The 26634-nt window shown below is 47.6% G+C and overlaps 1 protein-coding gene across 1 annotated transcript in view; it reads right to left on the bottom strand.

Moving 5' to 3' along the window:
- Positions 1-585: 585 nt before the first annotated feature.
- Positions 586-26634, bottom strand: part of REXO5 (RNA exonuclease 5) — a 31302-nt gene continuing 5253 nt past the window's right edge. The window contains exons 3-20 of the mRNA XM_063142924.1: positions 26372-26493; positions 25085-25211; positions 20276-20363; positions 18269-18376; positions 17782-17870; positions 16603-16718; positions 14923-15061; positions 13941-14035; positions 12672-12774; positions 12221-12342; positions 11059-11167; positions 9797-9907; positions 8123-8260; positions 7533-7625; positions 6690-6909; positions 5884-6092; positions 4250-4359; positions 586-772 (exon numbers count right to left, since the gene is read on the bottom strand). Coding sequence (XP_062998994.1) covers positions 700-772; positions 4250-4359; positions 5884-6092; positions 6690-6909; positions 7533-7625; positions 8123-8260; positions 9797-9907; positions 11059-11167; positions 12221-12342; positions 12672-12774; positions 13941-14035; positions 14923-15061; positions 16603-16718; positions 17782-17870; positions 18269-18376; positions 20276-20363; positions 25085-25211; positions 26372-26493 — 2172 coding nt within the window. The 3' untranslated portion in view covers positions 586-699. The remainder of the gene's footprint in view (positions 773-4249; positions 4360-5883; positions 6093-6689; positions 6910-7532; positions 7626-8122; positions 8261-9796; positions 9908-11058; positions 11168-12220; positions 12343-12671; positions 12775-13940; positions 14036-14922; positions 15062-16602; positions 16719-17781; positions 17871-18268; positions 18377-20275; positions 20364-25084; positions 25212-26371; positions 26494-26634) is intronic.

Genomic DNA, 26634 nt, shown 5'->3' with positions numbered 1-26634 from the left:
AACGTTATTACAGGCCAGGTTGTGTCCTTCGCCCACGGAGCCTGCACAGGTGGGTCGAAATTGATCCGAAGCGTTTCTTAATACACTTTCTCATTTTCCTTTCTGCGCTTCTCACGAACCGTTGGGAGAACATCACACACATTCCTTCCGCAGGAGAATATTTGACAAAATGCTCCCCTCCCACCCCGGCCCCCTTTTCAAATTCTTCGCAAAAGGGTGGGGGATTTTAGGTGCGACTCTGGTGCCAGTTTTAATATTGTTCAGTATTATTGAGGGAATCAGTCGGTTTGCGCCCTCTGCTCTCCCTTCGCCCTACTGGTTCCTTCGCCCGCCAGCAGGAATTAACGGCACTGTTCTATTCAGTATGAAGCGTCTGCTGCGTGTCCATTCCTGTCCCTTTTGCTAAACTCGGAAAATTCTGTCCCCCTGAAATTTTGCTGTGCCTCAAAACACTCCAACCAGCTTCTTCAATGCTGTCCTCCCTTCCCCCCCCCCCCCCGCAAGCCCGGGCATTTGGCTAGCAGCCATCAGAGCGCGTGGAAGGAAGAAACAGCTTACTGTGTTAACCACTGAATGGACTTCTAACATGATTTAATATTTGATGTTGAAAACATAACAGGAGGGAACCCTGCTGCCGTTCAGACCTAAATGAAAATAGTTGACGTTTCTCATAAAACGGTGCGTCAAGGCCGCTGCACGTTAGCAGGAGCTGTGAGGTGCGTTTTCGCCTTTTATTCCCAGCAGGCCGAAGCCTTGGAGCGATTCAGAAAGCCTGCAAAGTAAGCGAGAAGGAATGCGCGTTACTTTTATTCGACGGACAGGCGTCCGTCCGGCCCGGTGGATGTCTGAATAATTCTGAGAGGCGAATCTTGATCTGCGTCGATTCGGAAACTCCGAATCGACCTGCGAAGCAGACAGTGTGTGTGTGCGTGCATGCAGAGCCCTACAGAAAACAGAAGAAGAAGGTCTGAAGGAACAAAGCAGTGCTGCGGATCAAGCTGCTGGTTAGAGGGACACAGTTTCAGGAGCTGGTTCCAAAGTTGGCATCCCCAAAGAAGCTTCCTGTGCTATCAGAACAACTTCCAGAGTGCTGTGTGTGAATCTGTACGCTATCAGTTTGGTACAACTAACTGCTGGACCACAGCTTAGAAGGTCAAGGAGTTGGATGAAGCAGGTACCTAGAAGCTGGCCTCGATGCCCAAATACTGTTGTGGAGGCGGCCGTTCTCTCTCCCACCCGTAAGATACACACTGTACATTTTGAGACCTCCCCCGGTTATAGCGTGGAGGCGAGCAGACAGAGCGGCTTCAAGATGCACATCCGCCGCTATTGCCGAGCGTGTGTACTTGGTGTCAGAGCACACACTGGCCCGCTTTCAAGTCTTAACAAAGAACAGGAAAATACAAGAATGAATCAAATCCTGTCTATGACCTGAGGCTTATCTGCAGCAAAATGACTACTCTTAAGCAACACACACACACACACACACTCCGGCTTCAAATAATCAGCACCGAGGGCTTAGGATCAAAGGACGGAGGCAAAGCGAATTAAAAAGGGCCTGCCGTGGCTTATCCCTGCACTCAGGCCTCCCCCGTGGCTGATTAAGCTAATGTGATGTTGCATGTGGAGCTTAGCAAAGACTCGGGTGGGGGTGGGGGAGGGGGAGAAGACCTCTAGCAACTGCTGCAGCACGTTAAAAGGATTACTGCACACAAACTAAGACGTGGCAGCAGAGTCCCTTCCACAGCCAAGCTGGTCTAGCCTCTAGGGTGCTTATTCCATCCACCCACCCCCACCCCGCCGGCCTTTAAGCCCTTGACAAATAAGCCCTGGAACGCTTGCATGGAGAAGATACAGGAGAGCCACGGAGCAGCAAACAATACCCTCGAGTAGATTGCCCCGCATCTGGACGTTAAGAGCCGCAGGCTTAGCCGATGAGAATGCAGGCAATTTAAGGGCTTCCTTCCACCAAAACATCCCAGACATTATCGAGAGCGGGGGGCGTTCACCCAGGTGCTCTGCGAGACCGCCCAAGCCCTCGGATGGTGGGAGGGGGGATCTCATAGGAGCCTTTAACCCCTGTCCTGGCGGCAAAAGGCTGTCCTCTCCTCACCTTTCATTACACCTCTGGATAAGCATACATAAGTGGCTAAACGTTCTATCAACGTGTAATAAATAGAACCATGCATTCGCTTTGAAACGTAGGTGGGATTGTCTTGTATGTGACACCGGGTGAAAGCAGGTGGGGGAAACCTGGATTGATGCATCGGTCAGGTTCAGGAATAACAGCAAACCGAAATTTCCACTTGGCTCCTCCTGGGGCAGCTAAACAACACGGAAACATCCCTCAGTGATTCCGTTTCGCGTTCTGACCGAATAGGGATCCCTGCCTCACCGCTCTCTTTGTATGCCAATAACAAACCGTGGATGATGATTCTGGCTCGTTAGGAGAGCAACACGTCAGGGATCCCAGTTCGGCTGTGACACTAAATGAACCGCGGGTGGAGGTTCCCTGATTGGTTCATCTATTCCCGCCTGCAGAAGGAGGCAAAGGGGAGCCATTGAGCAGCCTGGGCTCACACACTTTGCTCGTTCATGAGCTTTAAAGTTCTGGATTACTGTGAAATCCAAACAGGCCCGTTATGAAATACAGGGAAGGAAGCTAGTAAACTGAAAATTTAAATAAATCTACATACATTCTCCAATTTTATAGAGTGCCCTTTTGCATTAATAACCATGTACATTGATGGTGCTATATAAATAAATAAATAAATAATAATAATAATAATAATAATAATAATAATAATAATAATAATAATTTTCCCAGTCTCTACCACTCACCTCTATCCTTTCCTCCACCCTTTTCATCTGTTTTCACAGTCCTGGATATATTTAATTCCCCATACAAATTATGGGGAATTAAACACACACACTCCCTGTTTATAGACAGCACTTTTGTGTTAGTTCTCCCAACCCCTGGCCCCATTCAGACAACACGCTAAACCATGCTGCTTAACCACAAAATGGTTAATGGAATGCATCATTTTGTGGTTAAGCAGCATAGCTTAGCGTATGTTGTCTGAACGGGGCCTCTATCACTCGGTTCAATACTTTCCTACCCACTACATCTGTTTTCCCAGCCTGGGAAACAATTAATTCCTAATTCAATGAGGCACAGAGATTTTGGAAACGGACTAAATTAAACTGAAATGTGAAGGGTGCAGCTGGTGTACGCAATTTTGGTTGCGGAATCTAGGTCCTCTCTGGCAATCAGAAGTGGAAGGTCCTAGAGCCCAAACTGCATTTTTATGGAGAGATATAGAAGCCCCATTCTGTTTCTCCGGCGCAATACATGGTTGAAAAATCATTTAACCAACGGGTTGTCGTGATGTGCAAACCAGGTCAACATGTCGGCGTGTTCTGGCGCCTGCTGTGCTTCGATGCTGGCCCCGCTGTGCGCATGACGGAAAAGCTAACATCATGACACACTTTTTCTTTCAAGCTACAGGAGAGAACTGTGCTATGGTCAACACTCTACCAATTTTTGTACTTCCTTCGGTATTGCCCAGCTGGCTGAGGGAGCACCAGCTACGTCTGGCAAGAGGCATGCAAAGGAAGGCAGGAGCAAAATCACCCTTCCTTTTCATCACCTTTACGGTTCTCGATTCTCTACAAGCATCGAGCTGCAAATTGTCCCGTCTTCTGAGCAGACATCCTAATGGAGGCCTAGTTGATGTTAGCGCATTAGACCCCATTAAGAGCGGCCCTTTCTTTCTGCTGCGTCAGCAGCCTATCGCTGATCAATACTGGAAAAGCTTTTGAGTCGTTTCCTCAAACCGGACGTTGCCTTGACCTGCCTCGGAATAGCCGTGTGTCAGACGGAGCCAAAGGCCAGATTTCAAAGTGCGGATCTACTTGATAACCAACCAGCCCGATTGATTCCCTGTTGATAACTTCACAGGCTGACACCTCGGGTGTTTTCTTCCGACACTTTTAAATCTATTATTTCTTGTGAGCTGCTTTGAATACTAACCACAGAAAGGGGTATTTTAAATACATTACGTTCTGGTCCAACGCCCCATAACACAGGCAAGTTAAAAAAAAAAAAGGGAGGGGGTAATAGAGAAAGCCAAACACGGGGTGTAAGAGGTGAAACACACATTTTTCTGGATGAAAACCTTAGTTTCTAATATTAGAATTCAGTGAAAGGAGGTGAAAAAAACTTCACGACATCCTAAGAGAATCTCACCTGTTTGTGCCTGGTAAGAGAATGACACAGAGCGTGTGATCTGGCAGGGATCTGTAGAGCTTTTTGACTCGGCGGTCGAACGCCTTCATGGCTTTTTTAAAATCCTGCTCCTGTGTAAAAAACATGAAGCCTGTCATTAAACTTAAATAAACAACAACCAAGGAACAGCCCCCCCCCACACACACTTTCAACCAACCAGAACACAACCTTGGGAAGGGCAAAAGACAGTTATTTCACAGCGGCCGAAAGAAAATTGGCGACAGGCTCTCTGATGCTTAAGATTTCAATGAAAATGCCCACCACAAATTGATTGTTTAAGTACTTTGTGAATGTGCAGATTGCCCCGATGTCCACACAATTAAAGCACAAGGCTAAAAGGGTCAATAGGAAAGAGCTGAAAATGACAGATGCTAAAACCTTCTAGTGACTTTAAAAGCTGGTGCCCCAAATTCTATCCTCTGTGTGTGTGTGTGTGTGTGTGTATCTCTCTCTCAACATATTCAAATCAAATCAAATTTTATTTGCACCAAGCCACTGGCCACTGCAATTTAAAACAACTGAACATGAAACAAAAAACAGACGAGAAATGTCCAGTGTTCAAGGAAAGACAAAATCCTTAACATAGAAAACTCAGCGACACCCAGCAAATAAAACATTAAATACAATTAGGGCTAAAATTAAATAATTTGAAACTCGGTGCAATTGCAGCCCTCATTTTAATGGCAATTGCTAAAAATGTGTGTGTGTGTATAAAGTCATTAGGGCAAATAAAGATGCCTTATACCATGTCAAACCACTGACCTCGCTAGCCTAGCATTGTCTACTCTGCAGCAGTTCTTCAGGATTTTTAAGGTGGAGGAATCTCGCCCAGATCCTCAAACGCAGGCATGTTGAACCCCATTTCTGAGCAGCTCTCAGGGACTGCATTCTAGTGGTGAGCGGGGCCAAGGTACAAGCCCCTCCCCCAAGCATAGTTCTGCTTAAAGCTCTTAGTGCCAAGTAACTCAGCCTTAGAAGAGACATTTCAATGTTTTAGAATGGGGACGGGGGGAGAACTGAACAAATGCCAGGAAGCTATCGAACAACTGGCATTTGGGGGGAAAGAGCGTGGTCATTTGGGAACCCTGGGGGTGGGGATTTAGTCTGCAAGCCTCAGGTTAAGCACCCCTGCTTCAACTGGAAGTGCTGGGATTGAACCTGGGGCTTTCTACCTGCAAACCATTTGCTCTGTTACTCCCTAGTCTTGCTTCTGAAAGACCTCGCCTTCTAGCAACGTTCCAGGGCATTTGCAGTAGTGGCGCAAATAATACCCTTCCATATGCTATAGCTGACTTGGCCCGGGAGTATAATTTGGCCTGCAAACAAGGTATTTGCCTTGTTCCTTTGCATTTAAAAAAATCGTTGTTGGTTTTCGGTTCTGTGGCAGTAAATTCGATGGCAATTTTGGCAGCTCAGGGTGCAGCCCTCAGTGGGTTGCAATGTGGTCCTCCAACCTCCAGAGGTCGCCAAACCCCCAATAACAGGAAGCTACTGGAGATTCTTCGATCTGAACTTGGCATTCACACCACTGCCCACAACTTTCTTTGATCTATCACATTTCGAACATGTAGGGGAAAGCAAGGCCGTCAGCTCACCACAGCAAAGGACTGCTGTTCTTCCTGGAGGCGGGTCCCGTGGCATGGGCGGGGCGCTGCAAGCTTTCCGCCATTTTGGTTTACACAAGACACCCACTGGTGGAGACGAGTTGGCGTCAGGGCCCTCCTGCTCTGCAGCTTGCTGCCTCTGGCCGTCTGCTCCTCTATGGTTTTGAGGGCGCTGGAGGCACTTTCTGTCGTCTGGAATTCTGAACAAGAAATACAAGAACACCCTCACTCAATAAATGCTTTTTCCTCAACTGGGATGAATAATGAACACTGACTTTCGCTGCATATTTTCTTTGGGATGGATCCAGATTTAGTCGTAGTTAGAACAGACCCACTGAAATCAATGACACATGAATGAGTCATGAGTAATTCACATCACATTGATTTCAATGGGTCTAGTCTAAGGATGACTAAATCTGGACTCAACTCTTTCTTTTTAGATGATGCACAAGCAGACATCCTTAAAAGAGTCATTCTCCCCTTCCTAAGAAGAGAGTGCCTATTTTAAAATGGTGCTTACGATATGCAACTTCTATAAGTGCCTGTCCTACAGTTAATAAAAAATGATAAAATCTGCTGACCAATTAATCTGGGGGAGCTTTTGCAATTAATTGTGTGTGTGTTTTTACCTCCAAAATAATGCAAAGAGGACTGAGCATGTTCCCTGGCCACAGAACATTAACCCACTCGTGGGGTGTGTGTGTCGTGGAATGGAATAGAGTGGCTGAAATCCTGCACAGGGAGCAACCCACGCGACAACATTTTGTTGCAGCCCCACTTGTCCATGTCGTACTTACTCAGAAAACAGTAATTCCTCTCTCTTCCAGTTCTGGGATCCCTTGGCCGAAAAACAGAACTTAAATCTTTCAAACGACCCAATTTCTCTTGCAGCTCTGTCTCTGTCGGCGTCTTCCCCAAGCCTGCCAGGTAAAGGACACCTTCGTTGTCTGCGTCCCTTTCCAGCTCTTTCACCAGAATCTCACAATCTAGTGTCATTTCGGTGACGGGTCTCTGAACCTGAAGGCACCAAACAGAAATACACAACAACCTGGCAGCGTCCTGCGGAGCGTGTTCCCAACCCCCTCCATCCGGGAGGGGGGGGGGAAGGTCGGGTTGGGGAGCTGTGCGTTGCAAGAGAGAGTGTGTATGTTTGAGTCCCCAAGAGGCAAAGACACAGCTCCAAGTTCCGGCAGAGTTGGCGAAGGGACCGTAGCTCAAGGGCTCCAAGTCAAGATGGCCGGATATCACCTCCGGTAACAGTAGGCCTCCGAATCCCAACTGATAGGAATACGAGAAGGACAGTGCTAAATGGACAGATTGATCAATGTCCGCAAAACCTATCAACCCACTCAATTCCTCCCCCGCCCCCCGCCCGCACACACCGATCTTAGTTTGTTTCCCTCTTTAGGCTAACTTTTGCCTCCTTTCCCAGCCTATTCACCTAGAGGTGATTCCTATGCGCCATAGGCGAGCGAATACGTACTGGTCTGGCCAAAGCGTTTGGCAGAATGTGGGTTCGATTCCATCAGAAGTGACAGGCTGATGAGCTTGGTGGCTACAATGGCAGGAAAAAAAGACCCTGCTGCTGCTCTCTTTCCAGCAACGCCGCAAACACAAGAGCTGGTTGGTCCCAAGTTTACCTTGATGAAAGATCCCCCAACTTCCGCTCCATTCAGACTCTCCACCGCAAGCTGAGCAGCCTCTAGAACTTCATACTGGATACAGACGTGGGGCTTTGGAAAAGGGGAAGATTGCAATAGATTGGCTTGCTTGAGGCTTAATGATCCGGGGCTGATAAACACAGCTGCTGCACAGATTTGTGGTGTACCTTTTGCAGGCAGGAGACCTGCCTACTTGGTGTGTAGATACGCACAGGGTTTGGGATGCTATTTGGAAGCACTGCTGAGTGATTCCATCCCCCTTACTTCTGAGTAGGCAGGCAGAAGCGTTGTCCAGCTTACTTCTGAGTAGGCTTAAAATGGTAGCAATCACGTTTGGCCCCGCTGACTCTGCCTTTGACCCCACCTACACATGTGGCCCTTGGGACCTTCCCCATTTTGCAACAGGCCTCCACGCTGAAGAAGAGTTTCCACCTGACCGCCTGCATTAGGGGAAGCCAGCAACATAGGGCTGCACAGCCAGGGGAGAAGACGGACACACAGAAAGACAGATTCAGCTAGCGGGCCTTGCGCTGCCTATCCCAGCGCTACCGTTTTGCTTTGCTATTCACCTTGAAGGTTTCTGTAAGGATCTTCATCGACTGAATATGGCCGTACTTCTTGAAGGTTCTCTTCATAGACTTCAGGCAAACGTCTTTGCCAAATGGGCCTGCATAGACCGTAAGCATGTTGGCCAGCTTGGCCCTCATCTATGGGAAGAAGGGTGAATGCTGGGATTTAAGAACAGGGGACAAATGATATTTTTTAAAAAACCTGGCTCCTCACCTCTCAGTACTGTAAACTTCCGAATCTGTTTTTGGTTTAACTCCCCCTTTCCCACAAGTTCAGAGAACATGGGATGTGGAATGTCAGAGTTAGGTAGAGTGTCCATATGGAAAGGAGGACAGGGCTCCTGCATCTTCAACGGTTGTATTGAAAAGGGAATTTCAGCAGGTGTCATTTGTATATATGGAGAACCTGGTGAAATTCCCTCTTCATCACAACTGTTAAAGCTGCAGGAGCCCTGCCCTCTTGACCAAATACAAAAGAGGGCAGGGCCCCTACAGCTTTAACTGTTGTGATGAAGAGGGAATTTCACCAGGCGCTGCATGCATACAAATGGCACCTGCTGAAATTCCTTTTTCAATACAACCGTTGAAGATGCAGGAGCCCGGTCCTCCTTTCCATATGGTCACCCTAGAGTTAGGGGCCATATCTGGCCCTGCTGGGTCCTCCAGGTGGCCAATTTTAACACTTACAAATGCCACCTACTCAACGTAGTCCTCTGGGCGGTTTAGAACTTCTAAAATAAAAAGACCGCTAAAACCCACCATGGCAGAACAAACTAAATAGATAAAATCAGCAACAAGGGAACAATATCCATTGGGGAGCTTAAAAAGGTCTTAAAATTATCTGCAAATGACCTGGGGGAAAAACACTTGGGAGAATAAAAATGCTCTTCATCCGGTGCTGAACGAGTTACAACACAGGTGCTAGGATCAGCCTCTCAGGGAAGGGGATCCCATCAACCCACAACCCCAAACCCAAATCTGCCCCCCACCAAAACAACAACGACCTCACATTAGCCTAATTTAGGGAGAGGGGAGCTTTTGCTTATTGTTGCTATTACGGGATACAAAAATCCCAGTGTGGTGTAGTGGCTAGAGTGTTGGACTGGGAGTTGGGAGATCCGGGTTCAAGACCCCACTTGGCCATGGAAACATACTACCTCACAGGGGTGTTGTTGTGAGGATAAAATGGAGAGGAGGAGGATTATGTATGCCGCCTTGGGTTCCTTGGAGGAAAAAAGGAGGGATATAAGTGTAGAGCCTCGTGTGGCGCAGAGCGGTAAAGCAGCAGTTTCTGCAGCTGAAACTCTCCCCACGGCCTGAGTTCGAGCCCAGCGGAAGCTGGTTTCAGGCAGCCGGCTCAGGTCGACTCAGCCTTCCATCCTCCCGAGGTCGGTAAAACGAGTACCCAGTTAGCTGGGGGAAAGGTAATAACGGCCGGGGAAGGCAATGGCAAACCACCCCGCTATAAGGCCTGCAAAGAAAACATCAGCAAAAGCTGGCGTCCCTCCAAGAGTCAGCAATGACTCAGTGCTTGCACGAGAGGTTCCTTTCCATAAGTGTAATAAATCAATCAATCAAATAACAAATCCTGACAAACCTACAGCAAACCACCCAGAGAGCTACCAGTAGATCCCGACCTGCTTTCTGCCTCGAATATCGGGAAGCTCCATTTACCTTGGAACCCATTTCTGCAATGAGGTCAGGGGTAACGTGCTTTGAATCCAAAGCAAATTGAATTACGCTGAAGGAGGAGCCCGGAATCTCTCCCAGGGTGCTCTGGAAAACCTAGAAAGGGGACAAAATGGAATAGGAGACTTTCAGGTTCAACGGACTGCGAACGGGGATGCGTGGAAAACTAAGCGTCAACTCTGGGTTGTTAAGACCCTGCAATTGAGCAAGGACCAGGTGTGGAGGCAGCAGCCAATGTGCCAGGGAAAGAGGATGCTGTCATGGCCCAAGCAATGTTCCAGCCCCGACCCGGAAGCCCTTATAGTCCTTCCGGGTTAGGAGGAGCCAATGGGCAGCCAGGGTGGGTGGAGTCACTGTGGAGCTTCCAAACGCTTTTAATGCGTGCAGACTTTGCACTGCAGCTTAAAACAGGAACACAGAAGTCCACACGTTCCTGGTAGCTCCTGACACCCAATATCAGCCAGACTAAAAGCTTTGATGGCTAAGATGACTGGTTTGGGGGATATCTACTTTCCAGAAGTATTATTGATGGACCAAATGGCTGTAGGGCAGGGATAAGGCAACCTGGTGGCCTCCGGGTGTTCTGGACTACACCTCCCATCAATCCCAGCCAGCTTGGTTGGGATTGATGGGAGTTGAAGTCCCAAACATCTGGGAGCAGCTACTTGCCTACCTCTGCTCTAGGTGGAGTCTCACAGGCTGTTTCTCCCCCCTTGCTGTATACTGGAAATTTAAAACATGGGGGTATCAACCGTTCAGGGAAGCTGCAGAGGATGTTTTGGGGAGGGGAGGGACAGGAGGCTTGGACAAGATGCCCTCAGGAGGCCTCTATCTCTGACTTAACCCACTTAATCACTGTCACCCTTGCCTGCTTCCTCTGGGCCCAATCTGCACAACCATTGAGAGAGGGAACGAAGGAAATGACTTGGTTGCCACTCCATTTTTTCACTCTTGTTACTCCTTGCATTTTCTAAGAGGGCAGGTGAATAGGCGGCAACAGCACGGAGAAGGAGCAACAGGACCAGAAGGCTCTGTGGGAATCAGCAGCGGGCCCCCCTGAAAGGCTAGGGGCCTTAACACGTGCCTGTTGACGCCGACCCCCGATGTAGGCGCCGACTTGGGGACAACGCAAGGATTAACTTCTCCAAATTAGCTCGGTACGTTTCCACTGGGAAGGACCAAGGCCGTGTGCTTCTCAGCTTCATAAAGTGAAAACGTGGAATCCCGGAGGGGTATCTGCAACTCACTTGCTTATTTAGAGGGTCTGTAGGGTTCAAACGGTTGGAGGAAGGAGCTTCATTCTGTCCTCCGAGAAGCAACGTTTTTCGACCCATTGAGTGCAGGAGGTTGAGAAGGCTAAGAGGCGGAAAGGAAAGGAAAGTCAATGAAAAAACAAACAAACCCAATGCCGTTTTTAACACCTATTACTCCCTTAAAATCATGCTTCACGTTTATATAGCGCACTGGAACAGGGGTGGGCATTAGGCTTGCAGGATCTTGGTTTTCACTCGGACCTCCCAACCCACCAAGCAGAGCCAGAAAAGAACACAAGAGCCCTGATGCTGGATCAGACCAAGGGTCCATCCAGTCCAGCGTTCTGTTCACATAGTGGCTGACCAGCTGTCAACAGAAAACCCACAAGCAGGACACGGGTGCAACAGCACCCTCCCACCCATGTTCCCCAGCAACTGTTGCACACAAGCTTACTGCCTCGGATACTGGAGGTAGCACACAACCATCAGGACCAGTAGCCATTGATAGCCTTCAGGAATTTATCCACCCACCCCCTTTTAAAACCATCCAAATTGGTGGCCATCACTACATCCTGTGGCAACAAAACAGTGGCTCAGGAAGGGAGGACCCAGAATCGTGGAAATAGGCGCCTCTGAGCATTTTATTTCAAGAGAATTACTCCAAATCAGCTCGGCGGCGGGCGGGGGGAGGGAGACACAGGAGGACAACGTAGGAAAATTGGAAATGCAACAGGCTGATCACGAGGTCTGGATTTGCTGTACAAAACGAGTGAATTAAAGGTGTCAATTCCAGACTGAAATGCAAGCCATCAAGGGGTGAGAATCCGCGCTGCTATCGAGGAAGAGGGCCGCCGCGTTGGGTTGCTAGGTCTGGTTTGCTTTTGCCAAAAGAAATGGCAGCGACGGTGAGCTCACGGATCGCTAAGTGGATGCAAGCCGATCACCGAAGAGGAAACGTGTCCTGCAATTCGAATACAGGTTTTGGTTTTTTATGTGGGACAGCTTATTTGCACAGCGTTCTTTCCAGAGACTCTGCCAGTACATTTAAGAGCTGGGATATGTGGCGTAAAGGCACTGCAAGGAATTCTGATGAGCACGTCCCGGCACGGCTGCAGTTTTCCAAAAAGGGGAATTAAAAGCAAGAAAGGCTATTTACCACTGGGTGGGTTTTTGCACCCCTTTCTGGGGCCCGTTCTTTTGCTTCGGCAGACCACAGCTCTGCTCCTCTCCCGCGTTCCTTTGCTGTAGCCATCTAGCTTCCAGGTTTAGCTCTGCTACCTAGGGCGAAGTTCACGAACGTTACAAGACGCTCTCTCCCCTAGGAAGTTTGCATTCAATTACAGACGGAGGTCTCTGATCTGACGGCAGGACACAAATGGCAGGACGTGTTCTGTGGGCTGCAGCCCATAAAAGCTTTTGCCAAAATAAATTGGTCAGTGCCACAAGACTCTTGGTTGTCTTTGGGTGCTTATGTTTCATTTTGCTTTTGCTCCCTGGTATTTCCCCCCCCCCCCCCCATCAACCTATCATCAGGCCTCCACTCGTAATATAATAACAGCTATTTTGCTTTTTTAAAAGAAATGTATGAATAATGCCCTGTTACATACCTTCCTGGGTCCCTGGTTAATGAAATACTGGGCCAATTCAAGGGTACACCTAGCATCTTCTGTTGGATCATGCCCCTTTTTGTCTTCTCGCTGGATTTCTTTCCTACAGCAGGAAAGCAAAACGCTCAAAGGCTAAGTACAGGGATGGGGATGGCGATTACATTTTTATACTAACTGACAGTCAGAGGCTGCTCACAAATCAAGACTTAAAACCATAAAATACAACAGCGTAAGGAAATATTAAATAATGCCTTTTGTGGTTGGAGGACTGCCCTGCAAAAATTGGAGACATGCAAACGCCAAAGTATAACAGTGTTTTGGTTTTGCACATTGGTTTAGGAAGTGTGGATTAGGTTCGCTGTGAAATGTTATTATTTATTTATTTATTACATTTATATCCTGCCTTTTTGCCTCCAAGGAACCCAAGGCGGCATACATAATCCTCCTCCTCTCCATGATATCCTCACAACAACAACCCTGTGAGGCAGGTTGGGCTGAGAGTCTGTGACTGGCCCAAAGTCACCCAGTGGGTTTCCATGGCCGAGTGGGGACTAGAACTAGGATCTCCCAACTCCCAGTCCGACACCTTAGCCACTACACCACACTACCCTGCAGGCTGCCACTCGGCTATTAGCCATGTTAGCTAAATGGAGCCCCCGTGTTCTGAAGCAGTATACCTCAAAGTACTAAACAGTGGAGTGTAAAATACAGGGGGAAAGGCTGCTGCTCTCTTGCCCAACTTGCCGCCTTCCCGGAGGCAGCTGGCTGGCTGGCGTTGGAAATGCAGTTTTACGAAATATGGGCCTTTCGCTCTGACCCAGCCGTGTGGTTTTGATGTCCTTAGAACAGTCCCTATAATTAGGATTGCCTTTATCAGGCTACCACAATTTAGTGTTGGACAAGAACCTCCGTTCATTCTGTCGGCCATGGTGACTGGAGATGCTACATTACAGAGCTGCGTCAGCCAAAAAGGCAACTGTTTGCCTCGAGGGCTTGCGCGGCTTTATTTATTTATTGCATTTATATACTGTCCTGTAGCCGAAGCTCTCTGGGCGGCTTACGAGCGTCAGGCTGACGTCCAGCGCTATCCCACCCATGAGCACTTCTGAGTTCAATGAAGCTTCCTCCTAGCTAAACGGGTACAGGACTGCTCTCCTAATTACCCTTCCATCTGGAAGGATTTCCTTCCAAGGTGCGCAGCAATTCAAAACTTTTCTTATTACAAAGGACTGGGAGCTACAAGCGACAGCAGAGCAGGGGACGTCTTACCCTAAAACAGCTTCGGCTAAGAACTTGAGCTTGAACCGTCTCCCGCCTTTCCTGGCAAATAGAAGCGAAGTGTCTATAACTCTCGGATGAACCATCTGGAAGAAGGTGGGGTGGGGGAGAAAGAATCAGGAAATGTAAACATCTGGAAGGACGGCATTCATAGGAAGCTGGCAACTGGTTTTCCATATATATACCCAACAACTCAGAAACAGATCACGGCTATTCTCGTTGGTTAGAGAACATAAGAACAGCCGTGCTGGATCAGACCAAGGGTCCATCTAGTCCAGCATTCTGTTCACACAGACCCTGTTCAGACGACAAGCTAAGCCAGGGTGGTTAAGCATTTTGAGCTAAACATTATGGCTTAGCGTGTCGTCTGAACCATTCCTAACCATGGTGTCTACATAACCACGATTTAAACACACTCGTTGACCATTTGCTGCAAAAGGGTTAGCGGTCTCACCACGGCTTAGCGTGTTGTCTGAATGGGCCCTTAGTGGCCAACCAGGTTTAGGGTTTTCAATAACCACAAATAAACTATAATTCCAAGCAGGTAAGCGTGGAGGGAAAAGAAGTAGAAGAACGCTGGGCGGAAAAACTCTCCCCGCCTTTGCGGAATTGCCTTGTGTGCTGCAAAAGTAAGGAAAGGAAAGGAACCTCTCGTGCAAGCACTGAGTCATTACTGACTCTCGGAGGGACGCCAGCTTTCGCTGACGTTTTCTTGGCAGGCCTTATAGCGGGGTGGTTTGCCGTTGCCTTCCCTGGTCGTTATTACCTTTCCCCCAGCTAACTGGGTACTCATTTTACCGACCTCGGGAGGATGGAAGCCTGAGTCGACCTGAGCCGGCTGCCTGAAACCAGCTTCTGCTGGGATCGAACTCAGGCTGTGGGGAGAGTTTCAGCAGCAGAAACTGCTGCTTTACCGCGCTGCAAAAGTAAAGGACACCGCTTTCTGCCACTTCCACGGAGTGGATATACTCACTTCCAGAGCTCGGAGGTCAAAGTTTAAGGAGTGACCCACTAAAACCGCGTCGGCCGGGAGCAGTTTCTTCAGGCGGCCTTGGATGTCAGCGAGGGTCGTCGTGACTGGAAGGAGCAGCTCTTCTGTGACGCCGGAGTAACTTCAAGACACAATCGAGAGGATATGTAGGGCCTTGAAGGCATGGCGGGTTTTCAAGCCAAGGCCAGGCTGTGGTAGGACGAATCTGGCCAAAGCCTTTTTGGGGACACTATTCTGAGACGGCGCTAAAGATCTTCTCCCTTTCGATGAAGCCCCATTGGTAAATGAACTGGCAAACCATTCAGATCTATTCGAACACATGCTAGAGAAAGAGATGGTAGAATCCTGATGTGGCAGAATTGTCTGTACCACTTCAGACAGCCGGGGAATAATGTGCACTTTTCCTACTGAGGCAGGCAGCAGCCTTGATGGGGTTGGGGTGGGGATGTTCATCAGAAAAAAAAAACCCAGCATGGGGAAGTGAAATCCATCTTCCCCACGCTGTGGTCCTGATCCCATTGGATGCACTGGCAGCTGTTATCTGCAAAGAGTTTAAAAGCAAGAGGAGATGGATTCATACATCGCCATCTCAACATTCACACATCTCCATCTCAACTTGGCCCTAAAAGGCATAATAAATTGGTGTACGAACACTTCTTTTTTCATACATGGGCTTGGAATCCTTCCAAATCTGGGAATGTGCCTAATATGGGTTTGGCTCCAGGTTTTTCCTTTTGCCAGTGAAGTCAGTCCAGAAAATATAATACTATCTGCAAAACTGGGACTACTTTCTCTTTTATATTTATTTAATTATTAATTAATTATTATTTTGATTTCTATACTGCCTCATAGCTAAAGCTCTCTGGGCAGTTTACAACAACGCAAATGATAAAATACAATTTAAAAATAGAGCATAAAAATTTACATATACAAAATTTAGAAGAATTAGACAGCGGTTTTAATAAAATACTAGGGCCTGTTTATATGACTGGCATAAATGGCCCCATCATATGCCATTAAATGCCTGGGAGAAGAGGGCAGACTTAAGCTGGTGTTAAAGAGGTGATGGCGTTGGTGCCAGGCAGGCCTGAGTGGGGAAGTTGGGGGGCCACCACTGAGAAGGCCCTCTTGTCACCACCCTTCGAGCCTCTCTTGCAGGAGGCGCTCAGAGGGTCGCCCTCGACGTATATGGACCCTAATACACAAATACGTTCTAAACAGCACCTGACAGTTTTCGGGACAGCAGCCAGGTTGGTCATATCGCTGCTAACTGGAAATCAGCAAATGAACTTCCTCTTATCATACGGAACCCCAAAAACTGGGACCTTGCACTAATAGAGAAACTCACTAAACTTCAGGTACACAAAGGCCAAGTAGAAATCAACACTTTTTATAAAACATAGCCTCCATTTACTGAATTTTCTAATATCGAGAAGAATACACGACAAACTCCTAAGACACACAGAACTCTCTGGCATCATCTATTAGGGTGCTGAGTGATAAATTTATCAGATAATCTTGATAGCCCCCAAAAGAGGTCCTGAGGGATCAGAAAGACTGTAAAGAAATTGATTCACACACGGGGGACTTAAATTTGCTACTCTTTGTTTTTACTTTGAAGAAACAATTAAATAAATAGAAATAAAATTGTAAACAGGTTACCTGGTGAGGTAATTCCTTATTGGTAATTTGGGCTTGACCAATTCATTCATAATGCACTGACCACCGGCATCCACCACTGAAATTTGCGTGAGTTCAGATCCCTTGTCGGTGAGACACTGGGCAAAAGGTTAAATACAAAGAATGTTTCCTCCCAGGGTTTCAATAATATGACCCCCAATCCCATATATGTGAGTCTGCATACTTGGACCATCTGCCCTGGGCTGGTTGCACTACTCCATCCTTCCCCAACCTGGTCTCCTCCAGATGTGTTGGACTACAAGTCCCATCATTCCCAATCAGCATGCTGGGAGTTGCAGTCCGACACATCAGGAAGGTACCCGTGTGGGGAAGGCTGGTGTACTCAGTGCTGCTAAAGAGGATTTGAGGGGCATTGTTGGATTTGAGGGCATTATTTAACAGAAAATATGAGGCATGTCATAGAATCATAGAGTTGGAAGGGACCACGAGGATCATCTAGTCCACCCCACTTCGTTCCAGGGGTGGGCAACCAGCAGCCCTAATGCGGCCCTCAAAAGCCTTCTGCATGCAATCAGTTCAGACCTTTGGCAACAATGATTTCTCCCTTACCTGGCAGCCCACTGGGTGGGAAGGAAAAGGGTGGGTGGGGGGGAGAGAAAGGAGGTGGCATAGAAAGAGAGAGGCAGAAAGAGAAAAGGGGTGACCCAGCTGCTTTGGGGTATAGCCCTGCCTACCATTGACACGCCCCCTGAAAGAAAAAAAACAGTTGCCTACTCTTGTGTTATAACTTCCTACAAATCAGGGTTGAATTCCATGATTAGATTTTGGTAATATACCAAAGCAAGGTATCTTATGCCAAGTGAGACCATCTTCCGTCTCGTTCAGAACTGTCCACCCTGACCTGTAATGGCTCTCCAGGGTTTCAGACAGGGTTCCTTCTCAACTTTGCCTGGAGAGGCCGAGGATCGAATCTGGGACATGTGCGTGCAAAATATGCTCTCAGCCCATTTGCTACGGCCCTCTTCCCTGGAACAGTCTACGAACCAAGCCCTTATTTCCCGGAAAAAAACCAACCCAGCTGTGCTAGCAACCTTCATGACATCTCCTACTTGAAGGGTTTCCACAGATTGAACCCATTAGCTATGGCAAGACAGAAGAACACGCCATTTTTGACCTATCAGGGAACGTCACGCGACTTACCATTTCACAGTCCAGCCCAAAGAGGGGGCTGTTGTCCGTTACAGGGTTGCTACAACAGGCGCGGACAAAATGGCTGCAGTTGCCATCATCTGGAGGAGGAAGACACAAACGAAACAAAAGGTTTTGCTGAATAAGATGCAGCCTAAGATCCACAGATGCAACAGACCCATCGATTAGGCATCTATCTGGCTGTTGTGCCCACAGCAGTTTCTCAAGTTCCCAAATAGGACCAGGGGTCCTAAAATGTCGGGAGACCCTGTTAAGCTGTAGCTGGGTTTCTAAACTACAGTTAGCACAAACTGTGGTTTGGCGTGATGCCTGAATTGAGCCTCCCTCTCAACCTATTTTACCGGCAAATGCAGGTTCATCAGAATTCTTACATATCTTACATAGACTCCGCCACTGAACTATGGACTTTCTCCCTTTCAAAAGATTGGGATTTGCAGATCAACTGGAATAAAATACATGGCTTCTCTCCAGCACTTACCTTCTAGAGGATAATCATAGCGACACATCTCCTCCGGGGTTAGGAGGTAACTGCAAAGCCCACGACGCTCATCCCCATATTTCCGAATGATGGGATCATTCTTCATTGCTGAAATCCATGATATTTACGTTAAAACGTTTGTATTACCGTTTCCCCCAACACGTTTACATTTTAAAACATTTATATTACTGTTTCTCCCCAACATCTCTGCAACACGCCTTCCATCCAGCAGGGATAGGCAATTTGATATCCTTTCAGGTGTGTTGGACTACAACCCCCATCATTACTGGCCACTAGCCATCCCAGATAAGGCTGAAGGAGGTGGTAATCCGAAACGTCTGGAGGCCACTAGGTCGCCTACCCCTGCCTTACAAGGATGGAGAATGGGGCGATGGGAAAAGCACAATTGTATAAAAATCAATAAACACAGAATAATGAAAAACAACAACAACCCAATAATAAATAACTAGAAAATGTCCTGGCCAGTCAGAATCACTCTACTCTAGGGCAGCCTTTCCTAACCTGGAGCCATCCAGATATGTTTGACTACAACTCCCATCATCCCTGACCATTTGCCATGCTGGCTGCTGTAGGGGAAATCCTAACGTCCAGTTCTGGGCTCCACAATTCAAGGACGCAGACAAGCTGGAGCGTGTTCAGAGGAGAGCAACCAGGATGATCAGGGGTCTAGAAACAAAGCCCTATGAAGAGAGACTGAAAGAACTGGGCATGTTTAGCCTGGAAAAGAGAAGATTGAGGGGAGACATGATAGCACTCTTCAATTACTTGAAAGGTTGTCACACAGAGGAGGGCCAGGATCTCTTCTCGATCCTCCCAGAGTGCAGGACACGGAATAATGGACTCAAGTTAAAGGAAGCCAGATTCCAGCTGGACATCAGGAAAAACTTCCTGACTGTTTGAGCAGTGCGACAATGGAATCAGTTACCTAGGGAGGTTTTGGGCTCTCCCACACTAGAGGCCTTCAAGAGGCAGCTGGACAAGCATCTGTCGGGGATGCTTTAGGGTGGATTCCTGCATTGAGCAGGGGGTTGGACTCGATGGCCTTGTAGGCCCCTTCCAACTCTGCTATTCTATGATTCTATGACATAAAAGAAAGCTCTTCTGAGGATGAAGAGGAACAATTCCTTGATTCTGGAGGAAGATTGACCTACAATCTACGTGACCCTGCTGTAAAGGTCCCATTTTTAGTGGCAGGTGTGTTCATGCCTTGTACATATCGGATGGTAACTGAAGCAGGAGAGAGCCAGAAGTCTTTTAAAAAACGTTTTTGAATTTGTTCCGGAGAACGTTAAGAGTTCCTCAGAAGCTTATCCAGAGTTAACAGCCTGAGATCTGCCATTTTAAATTTCCCACAAGGCCCCAGAGCGACACTACATCTAGCGCTGCAGGGAATTGTGGGAAATTTAAAATGAAGGCTTGTAGCCCTGGGGGTCCAGGAGCGGCCTGACTTTGGTAGAGGCAAAGGAGGGGGTGTCTCGTGGGGCAGATCCGGGGAAGACTTGGATCAGCAGTGTCCAGAATTGGGGAAAACGTACGACAGCTCAGAAGCCGGGGTACGTAATTTCCCTCCCTTTGCAACCAGAGGAATGGGCGGATGGTCATAAAATGTAAAGAAAAACCAGATGAGAGGAAAAGAAAGGGGAAAAGTCTGGTCCTCTCTCCCTGGTACTCTCCGGATGTGTTTGGACTACAACTCCCAGCATCCCAACCTCTCATACCACACTTGGTTACCTAGAACGTCTTCAGAAAAAAAGGGGAGAGATAAGGAAAAAAAATCACCCACTCTAGGAACAAGGCTTCAATGGCAGGAACCATAGAGCCCATTCCTAGAGTGGTTTGCCTTTTCTTCTGGGGCTCCACCACACCGCACAGTGACTGGGGGGGTTGTCTGTGACCAGCTAGGATAGGACAGTTAAGCATGTTCAGCCACCAAGGTTCAACTATGCATCATTCCCATTTGGGAATTCCCAGTGAAGGTCCTTTTACCTTGCCGGCCAATCTGCTGAGCGTCATTTATTCCTGCTCCACAAAGTTTTTCCATAAAATCATCTGAGATGGGCGGTAGGGAGAAGCGCTAGGAAAAACACACACAGAATGCAGGTGAAAAGGCAGAGGAGAGAAGGAAACTGGGTAATGCAGAAAAGGGTTTATTTTGTACGGCTTCCAAAGACGTCTACGCAAGAAACGTCTGGTGAGATGTTCCGTTCCTTTCTCCCTAGGATGATGCCAAAGACCGGACGATCCCATGACATCACCGGAAAGCAACATCAATGCTTAGTTTCTGTTTTGCTGTTTTATTTGTTCTATGTTTTAGTTTAGTAGAGAGCTTCGGCTATTGGGCGGTATAAAAATGTAATAAATAAATAAATAAATAAATAAAAATGTTTTAGGTATATAAGAGGCTGCCTCTAAGCCAGGGGTGTTGAACCTCTTTCACCTGAGGGCCGAATTCCATTCCAGGGGCCACACACCATGGGTGGGCAGAGCTGAATGCAAAAGGGGCGTGGCCAAAACACCAGCGTATCCGCTTAAAGCTCTTACCGCCGTTAACTACGTCTTAGGAGAGATGTTTCAACCTTTTAGATTGGGGGGGGAAACGGCACAGAAGCTGGGAGGCAACCGAATGAGGGTAAGCGGTGTAGTCCTCTGGGGGACTCCAGAGGGTTGGATTGGGACCCCAGGTTTGTTGGAGTTGGCCCACAAGTGCTGCACCCCTGATCCCACCCAATACTTTCTACTCTGGCTGGCAGTCCTCTACCATGAAGCTGCAGTCCCCCAAAGTGTCAGATTTCCCGACTGATGATCTCTTCTCCCTGTAAGCCGCTTTGGGAGGCCGCTGTGGTGAGCAGAAATATTTTAATAATATTAAATTATTAATATTTTAATAATTTATGCTTAATATTTTAATAAGCAGAAATAAATTTCGCAGATTCCTAGAGCTGAATGGCAGACCAGAATAACCTAACGCCACCGAATTACAGTAACATAAGCTGGCTCAGAAGCCATGCATAAAAAAAGCACTCCAAAGGTGTTCTTTCCCGGTTCATGTTTTAGGGAAACCCACGCCCTTGCGAAAGTGACGCTGTGCACGTATCACGTTGTCGGATTTTAAGATGGCGGCACCGGCTTCCAAATAGTGGTTAAAAACAATCCACTTCCTCAAGTGTAGAGATGTGAAGGCCCAGGAAAAAAACCGGAAAAATTGGGGGGAAAACGAAGAAAAAACGGATTACGGGATGTTTTATTTTAGCGTGAAGATGCATTTCTGCCTCTAGGGGGCAGCACTTCCATGGAAGCAGAGACTGAAACTAATATTGATAGCTGTAGGTCAGAAAATGAGTCAGATTAAATGTCATGCATATTCATTGAATCTTGGTGTCCCCCCCCCCCCATTTTTCTCAGTTCTTTTTATGGGAATGGGGGCTTTTATTTATTTATTTATTTTATTTATTTAAGGATTTTTATGCCGCCATTCAGCCAAAAAAGGCTCTCACGGCGGCTTACAAAAGTATTTCTTGACAGTCCCTGCCCACAGGCTTACAATCTAAAAGACATGACACAAAAGGAAAGGGGATTGGGAGGGAGGAGGAGGGGGGGGGAAAGGAAAGCAAATTCAGGCACTACAATCTTAGTTGGAAAGTTCAGCAGTTACAGGTGACAGCAGGAGGGAGGGGTGCTCTCAGCTGGAGCTGGACCCAGGCACGGTGGAGAGGTGCCTGTCTGCTGCTTCCTCCCTCCTTCCTGACACTGGAGGACTAGCGGAGACATAAATCATTTTATTTGTTACTAATGTTGGTGGTTTCTTCTGTTGTTGTTTTTTTAAATTTATTTTTTTGCCTGCTCCTCATAAACTGGCAGAACCAAAGAGGTTCCTTACAGTTCAGGTGTTCCTAACAGTTCAGGAGCTTGTAGCTCCATTTGTAACCTAAAAAAAGTTTTTAAAAAAGTAAAGTAAATTTGTAATAATTGTTTGAATACACTAATTTTAATATACCAAACGTAATAATTTTATGCCAAAACAACTTGGACATCATTACATTTTATGTTCCTAAAGTAACAAAGTGACTTTCAATCTGTAAAAAGTGCTAATATTGCATTATTTCAATTTTCCCGAAAATTTCCGGAAAACCCGTTCTCCCCCCACCCCCCATGGCTTCAAAATTCCCAGAAACTTTACATCTCTACTCAAGTGTGAGGCCAATCACTCAGGAAATAATGATGGCATAGCTTTGGGACAAAAAATTGGCTCAGAAAGTATTTCAGTGGCAGAGGCTTTATCTGGTATGATGGCATGGGATGCTGTGACCTTGATGAAGCTAAGTGTGGCCTGGTCAGTTTCTGGAAGGGTGACTACCTGGGAACCCCATGTACATTGATTCCTGCATTGAGCAGGGGCTTGGACTCGATGGCCTTGTAGGCCCCTTCCAACTCTATGATTCTATGTTCTATAGACGTGGAATATCTAGCCATCGTAGTACAACTTTTAAAGCTGAAAATCCATAGGATTTCCCCCGCTTTCAGGCAAACACACGCGTCATTTGGAAAGGCTTTCAATTCGCCAGAACATTATTCTAGTAAATGATTTGAGCAAACCCCCTCCTTTTAATAGACCGCTGACTGATTTCCATCTCTGTCTTTTTAGGCTTCAGATTCTCACCCGCTGAAGTGCTTTCCAAAGGCAGCCCCACACACAGCCAATTACAGTAATCTAGCCTGGATGACTGTCTCTAGCCGTGTGTGCATGTGTATATGCGAACAAGCCTGTTTATTCATAGCAAATGAGCACATGGATTTCACGCCCTCACTGGCTTCGGCGAGTGATAAAGCACACGGGAATTTTCAAAACGGCTTCCCCCTTAAGACTGTGATGGTTACTTCTGAAGGGGGAAGGCGAGGGATAGAGAATGGCTCTCGGGGAAATGTTTGTGAGCCAAACAGGACCTCGTTATTGTCTTAATGACCTCAACTTCCAGGCAGGAGCTAGAAAAAACTCACTCTTGTCTCTTGTTGGCAAGCCCTGGCGGCAGCCTCATTCCTGGAAAGTTTTGGACTTGGACTAAATTAGAGACATCTGTTTCCTTGCCACTGGAAAACCATCCTGCTTGCCCCCGGGCTCCTTTCTTTGCCCCCGACAAGGTTTACTGACTCAAAGCATCCTGTTGAGGGAAGGCTTGTAAGGCAGACAAAAACGAGAACTGGGAAAATTAAAGTCCTCTTTATCCTTCCCAAGAAAACAGTGGATTCAGAAGACACAATGGCCCCATTCAGAAGACACCTTAAACCATGGCTTTAACCACAGTGGTTAAGCCAGAGAGCCAGGCCGTGTTCAGAAGACACCTTAAACCACGGCTTTAACCACAGTGGTTAAGCCTTTTTGTGGTTAAAGAAGTGGTTTAAGGTGTCTTCTGAACATAGCCCGGCTTTCTGGCTTAGCCCCCGTGGTTAAAGCCATAGTTTAAGGTGTCTTCTGAACGGGGCCAATGTGCCACTTGCGTCAGAAAACAACGCACCACGGATGGAAAGCCATGGCTGGATCTACGTGGTGTGTGCCAAGACCCGGGAAGAGGAAGTTGTTGGGAAAAGTGGATAAATTTGGCCACTGTGGGCTCAAGAAGCCCCCTGCTTTTTGCTGCAGGACTGAAAAGCAAAGGGGGTGGCAGTGTGTGGGGTGTGTGTGTGGGGGGGAGGAGAGATCATTAAGCGTCAGGCAGGCCACAATGCTCGACTAGTGGCTGGCATTGCCCTGATGGGTCACAAATGCAGAGCTACCCTGGTTTGAACAATACAAAATGTTTCAGCAGCTTTATACAGGGACATAGGAAACTGACTCATACACGTCAGACAATGGCTGCATTTGCACATTTATTTATTTTATTACGGCATTTATAGTCTGCCTTTTTTCCTCCAAGGTGGCCTACATGACCCTCTCCATTTTATCCTCACTTCAGCCCTTTGAGCTAGGTTAAGTTGAGAATCTGTGGCTGTTCCAAAGTCACCCAGTGGGGCTTCATAGCCGAGTGGGGACTAGAACCCAGTCCCCTGAGACCCGGTCCAACAAGCTAGCCACTACACCACACAGGCTCACATAATAATACGCCAGGAATCCTGGTTTAATAAACCAAGATGTGAAGGAGCTCCACGCTGGTGTACGCGGCCCTTTTGCTCCTGCTCCGTTCTTCCCTTCCTGTGAGCGGATCAACAACCCTGGAAGAGGAGAGCTTCATGTGACGTCCAAACTCGGGATTATGGTTAAGTGCGCCCAATCAAGCCAGGATTGTAAACCAGATTTAAACCTGGGTTTGTTGATGGCTTACAAATCCTTGCTTGTTTGGGCATACTGAACCATAATCCCGGGTTCAAGTGTCCCATGAAGCTCTTCCTTTCCTGGCTTGATTACCCACCTACGCGAAGAGAGGAGCAAACCGGCAACTCATTCCATCCCGCACGCAACTCATGCACATCAATGTCTATTAAGCCAGGATCCTGGCTGACTTTTACATGCGAACACTGCCGATTTGTCCTTCTAAGCGAGGGATGGGGAACATGCGAATGTCCAGATGCTGTTGGACTGCAATCCCATCATCCTTCCTGAATGGGTATGCTAGCTAGGCAGTTTGACAACATCTGGAGGCCCTACAGTGGCAGTGGCTATCCAGGGTCTTTCCCCGTGACGGGATCTGATCCTTTTTCACTGGAGGCAACTGGGATTCAACCTGGGAACAGCTGCCTACGCAACAGGTGCTCTAGCACTGAGCTCAGGGCCTTCCACAGCTTTCATCACGGCAGGGGACTTACATGTCTGTACGTCTTTCGGAGATGCTTGAACTGCATGTAGAACCGGTAGAAATGCAGCTGCCCCACATCACGCAGAACCACCACCGCCACACCGGCGAGACGCCTTCGGTGATGAATGCGGCACCAGCTGCACCACAAACAGGCATTGGCCGAGTAAGTTCATACATAGTCAGAGTCTCCCAAATTTTATCAACCCGCTGCTCTTTAGTTGCTTGCTTTAGAGACCCGACTAATACAAGGTCACACAATTTGTCCTATGGGCCCAGTGTTGTCAAAGCAGGGTCCAGATCCTCCAGCCCGAGGGCCAGATCCTGCCTGCCTGGGGTCCCAATTTGGCCTTCCAGAGTTCCCTAGAAGGTCACGCCTCTTTCTCCTGGCTCCACCCCTCCCACCAAACGTTTGGTGGTTTCCTGGTTTTTGTGTGGTCCCCCACCCCTGCAAAAGGCCGAAATGCCTCTTGCAAGGTTGCTACGGCAGTGAGCTAAAATATGCTAATATTTTGGCACCCACTCCATTTTACCTTTGTTCCTGCCCCCAGGTGAAATGCAACCCTCACCCCAGCTTCTCCAAAATTGAATTCAGTCCTTGGAATGAAAGAGGTTCAACAGGGTCTCTGGTAGAGAGACTTTCCTATTGCCTGCAATCTAATCCTTTTTGAAACCTGGATTAAACCTGAGAACTTAGTGAATTTACAAGCTTCTTAAACAGCATGACCCCGTACTGGATGGCAAACCACTTTTGAAATGGAGGAGACTTGGAAAAGATCTACAAGGTTTGGGAGATCTACTGCTCAAAAACTACAAAACTTACAACTCATCAGAGAACACATGAACAGCGTTAGGCAAGTGCCTTTAACTAAGCTCACTCCTGTTGAAAACATGGGCGGTATCCAACGACGTCACTCCGCAAATGCAAATAGTGCTGCGGGGCTCTGCCTAATCTTTCCATTGCAGAAGTTCTTGCGCATTGTTACGCTTGCACAGCATAACTGTGCTAGCGCAAACATAATTTTAGTTGTACTCTCCTCTTGCGCAAAATTTAGAACCTAGTTTCTGCTAGCCCGCCGCCATTTGGGACCTAGTTTCTGCTAGCGCGCCACCATTTAAGACCTAGTTTCTGCTAGCGCGCCGCCATTTGGGACCTGGTTTCTGCTAGCGCGCCGCCATTTGTGACCTGGTTTCTGCTAGCGCGCCGCCACTTGGGACTTCGTCTCTGCTAGCGGAATGACACAGTTGGCTACTGCTCATCCTCACGGGCTGCTTTGCAATACGCAGAGAGTGTTTTTACCTGGGCTGAGAGACATTGTCGTGTTTTCCTAAAGCAGAATATTTGAGGAATTGATAGAGTTGGCTGTAGCTGATTTCACAATCTTCTCCAAAGACTTCAGCGGACAAGTGGGGTTTCTTCTCCTGAGAAACAAAAATAACCGGCTCAGGATTGTTTACACAGAAAGTTTTAAGGATCTGAGCCGCCGTTACAGTAATGAAATCCAGAAGGGGACAACTTGTTTCTTACAAAAGGGCACAGTGAAAACATTTCGGCAGCAGGAG

This window comes from Elgaria multicarinata, chromosome 17 (genome assembly GCF_023053635.1).
Source record: "Elgaria multicarinata webbii isolate HBS135686 ecotype San Diego chromosome 17, rElgMul1.1.pri, whole genome shotgun sequence".
Lineage (NCBI taxonomy): Eukaryota > Metazoa > Chordata > Lepidosauria > Squamata > Anguidae > Elgaria > Elgaria multicarinata.
This window is presented reverse-complemented; position numbering and strand designations above follow the sequence as displayed.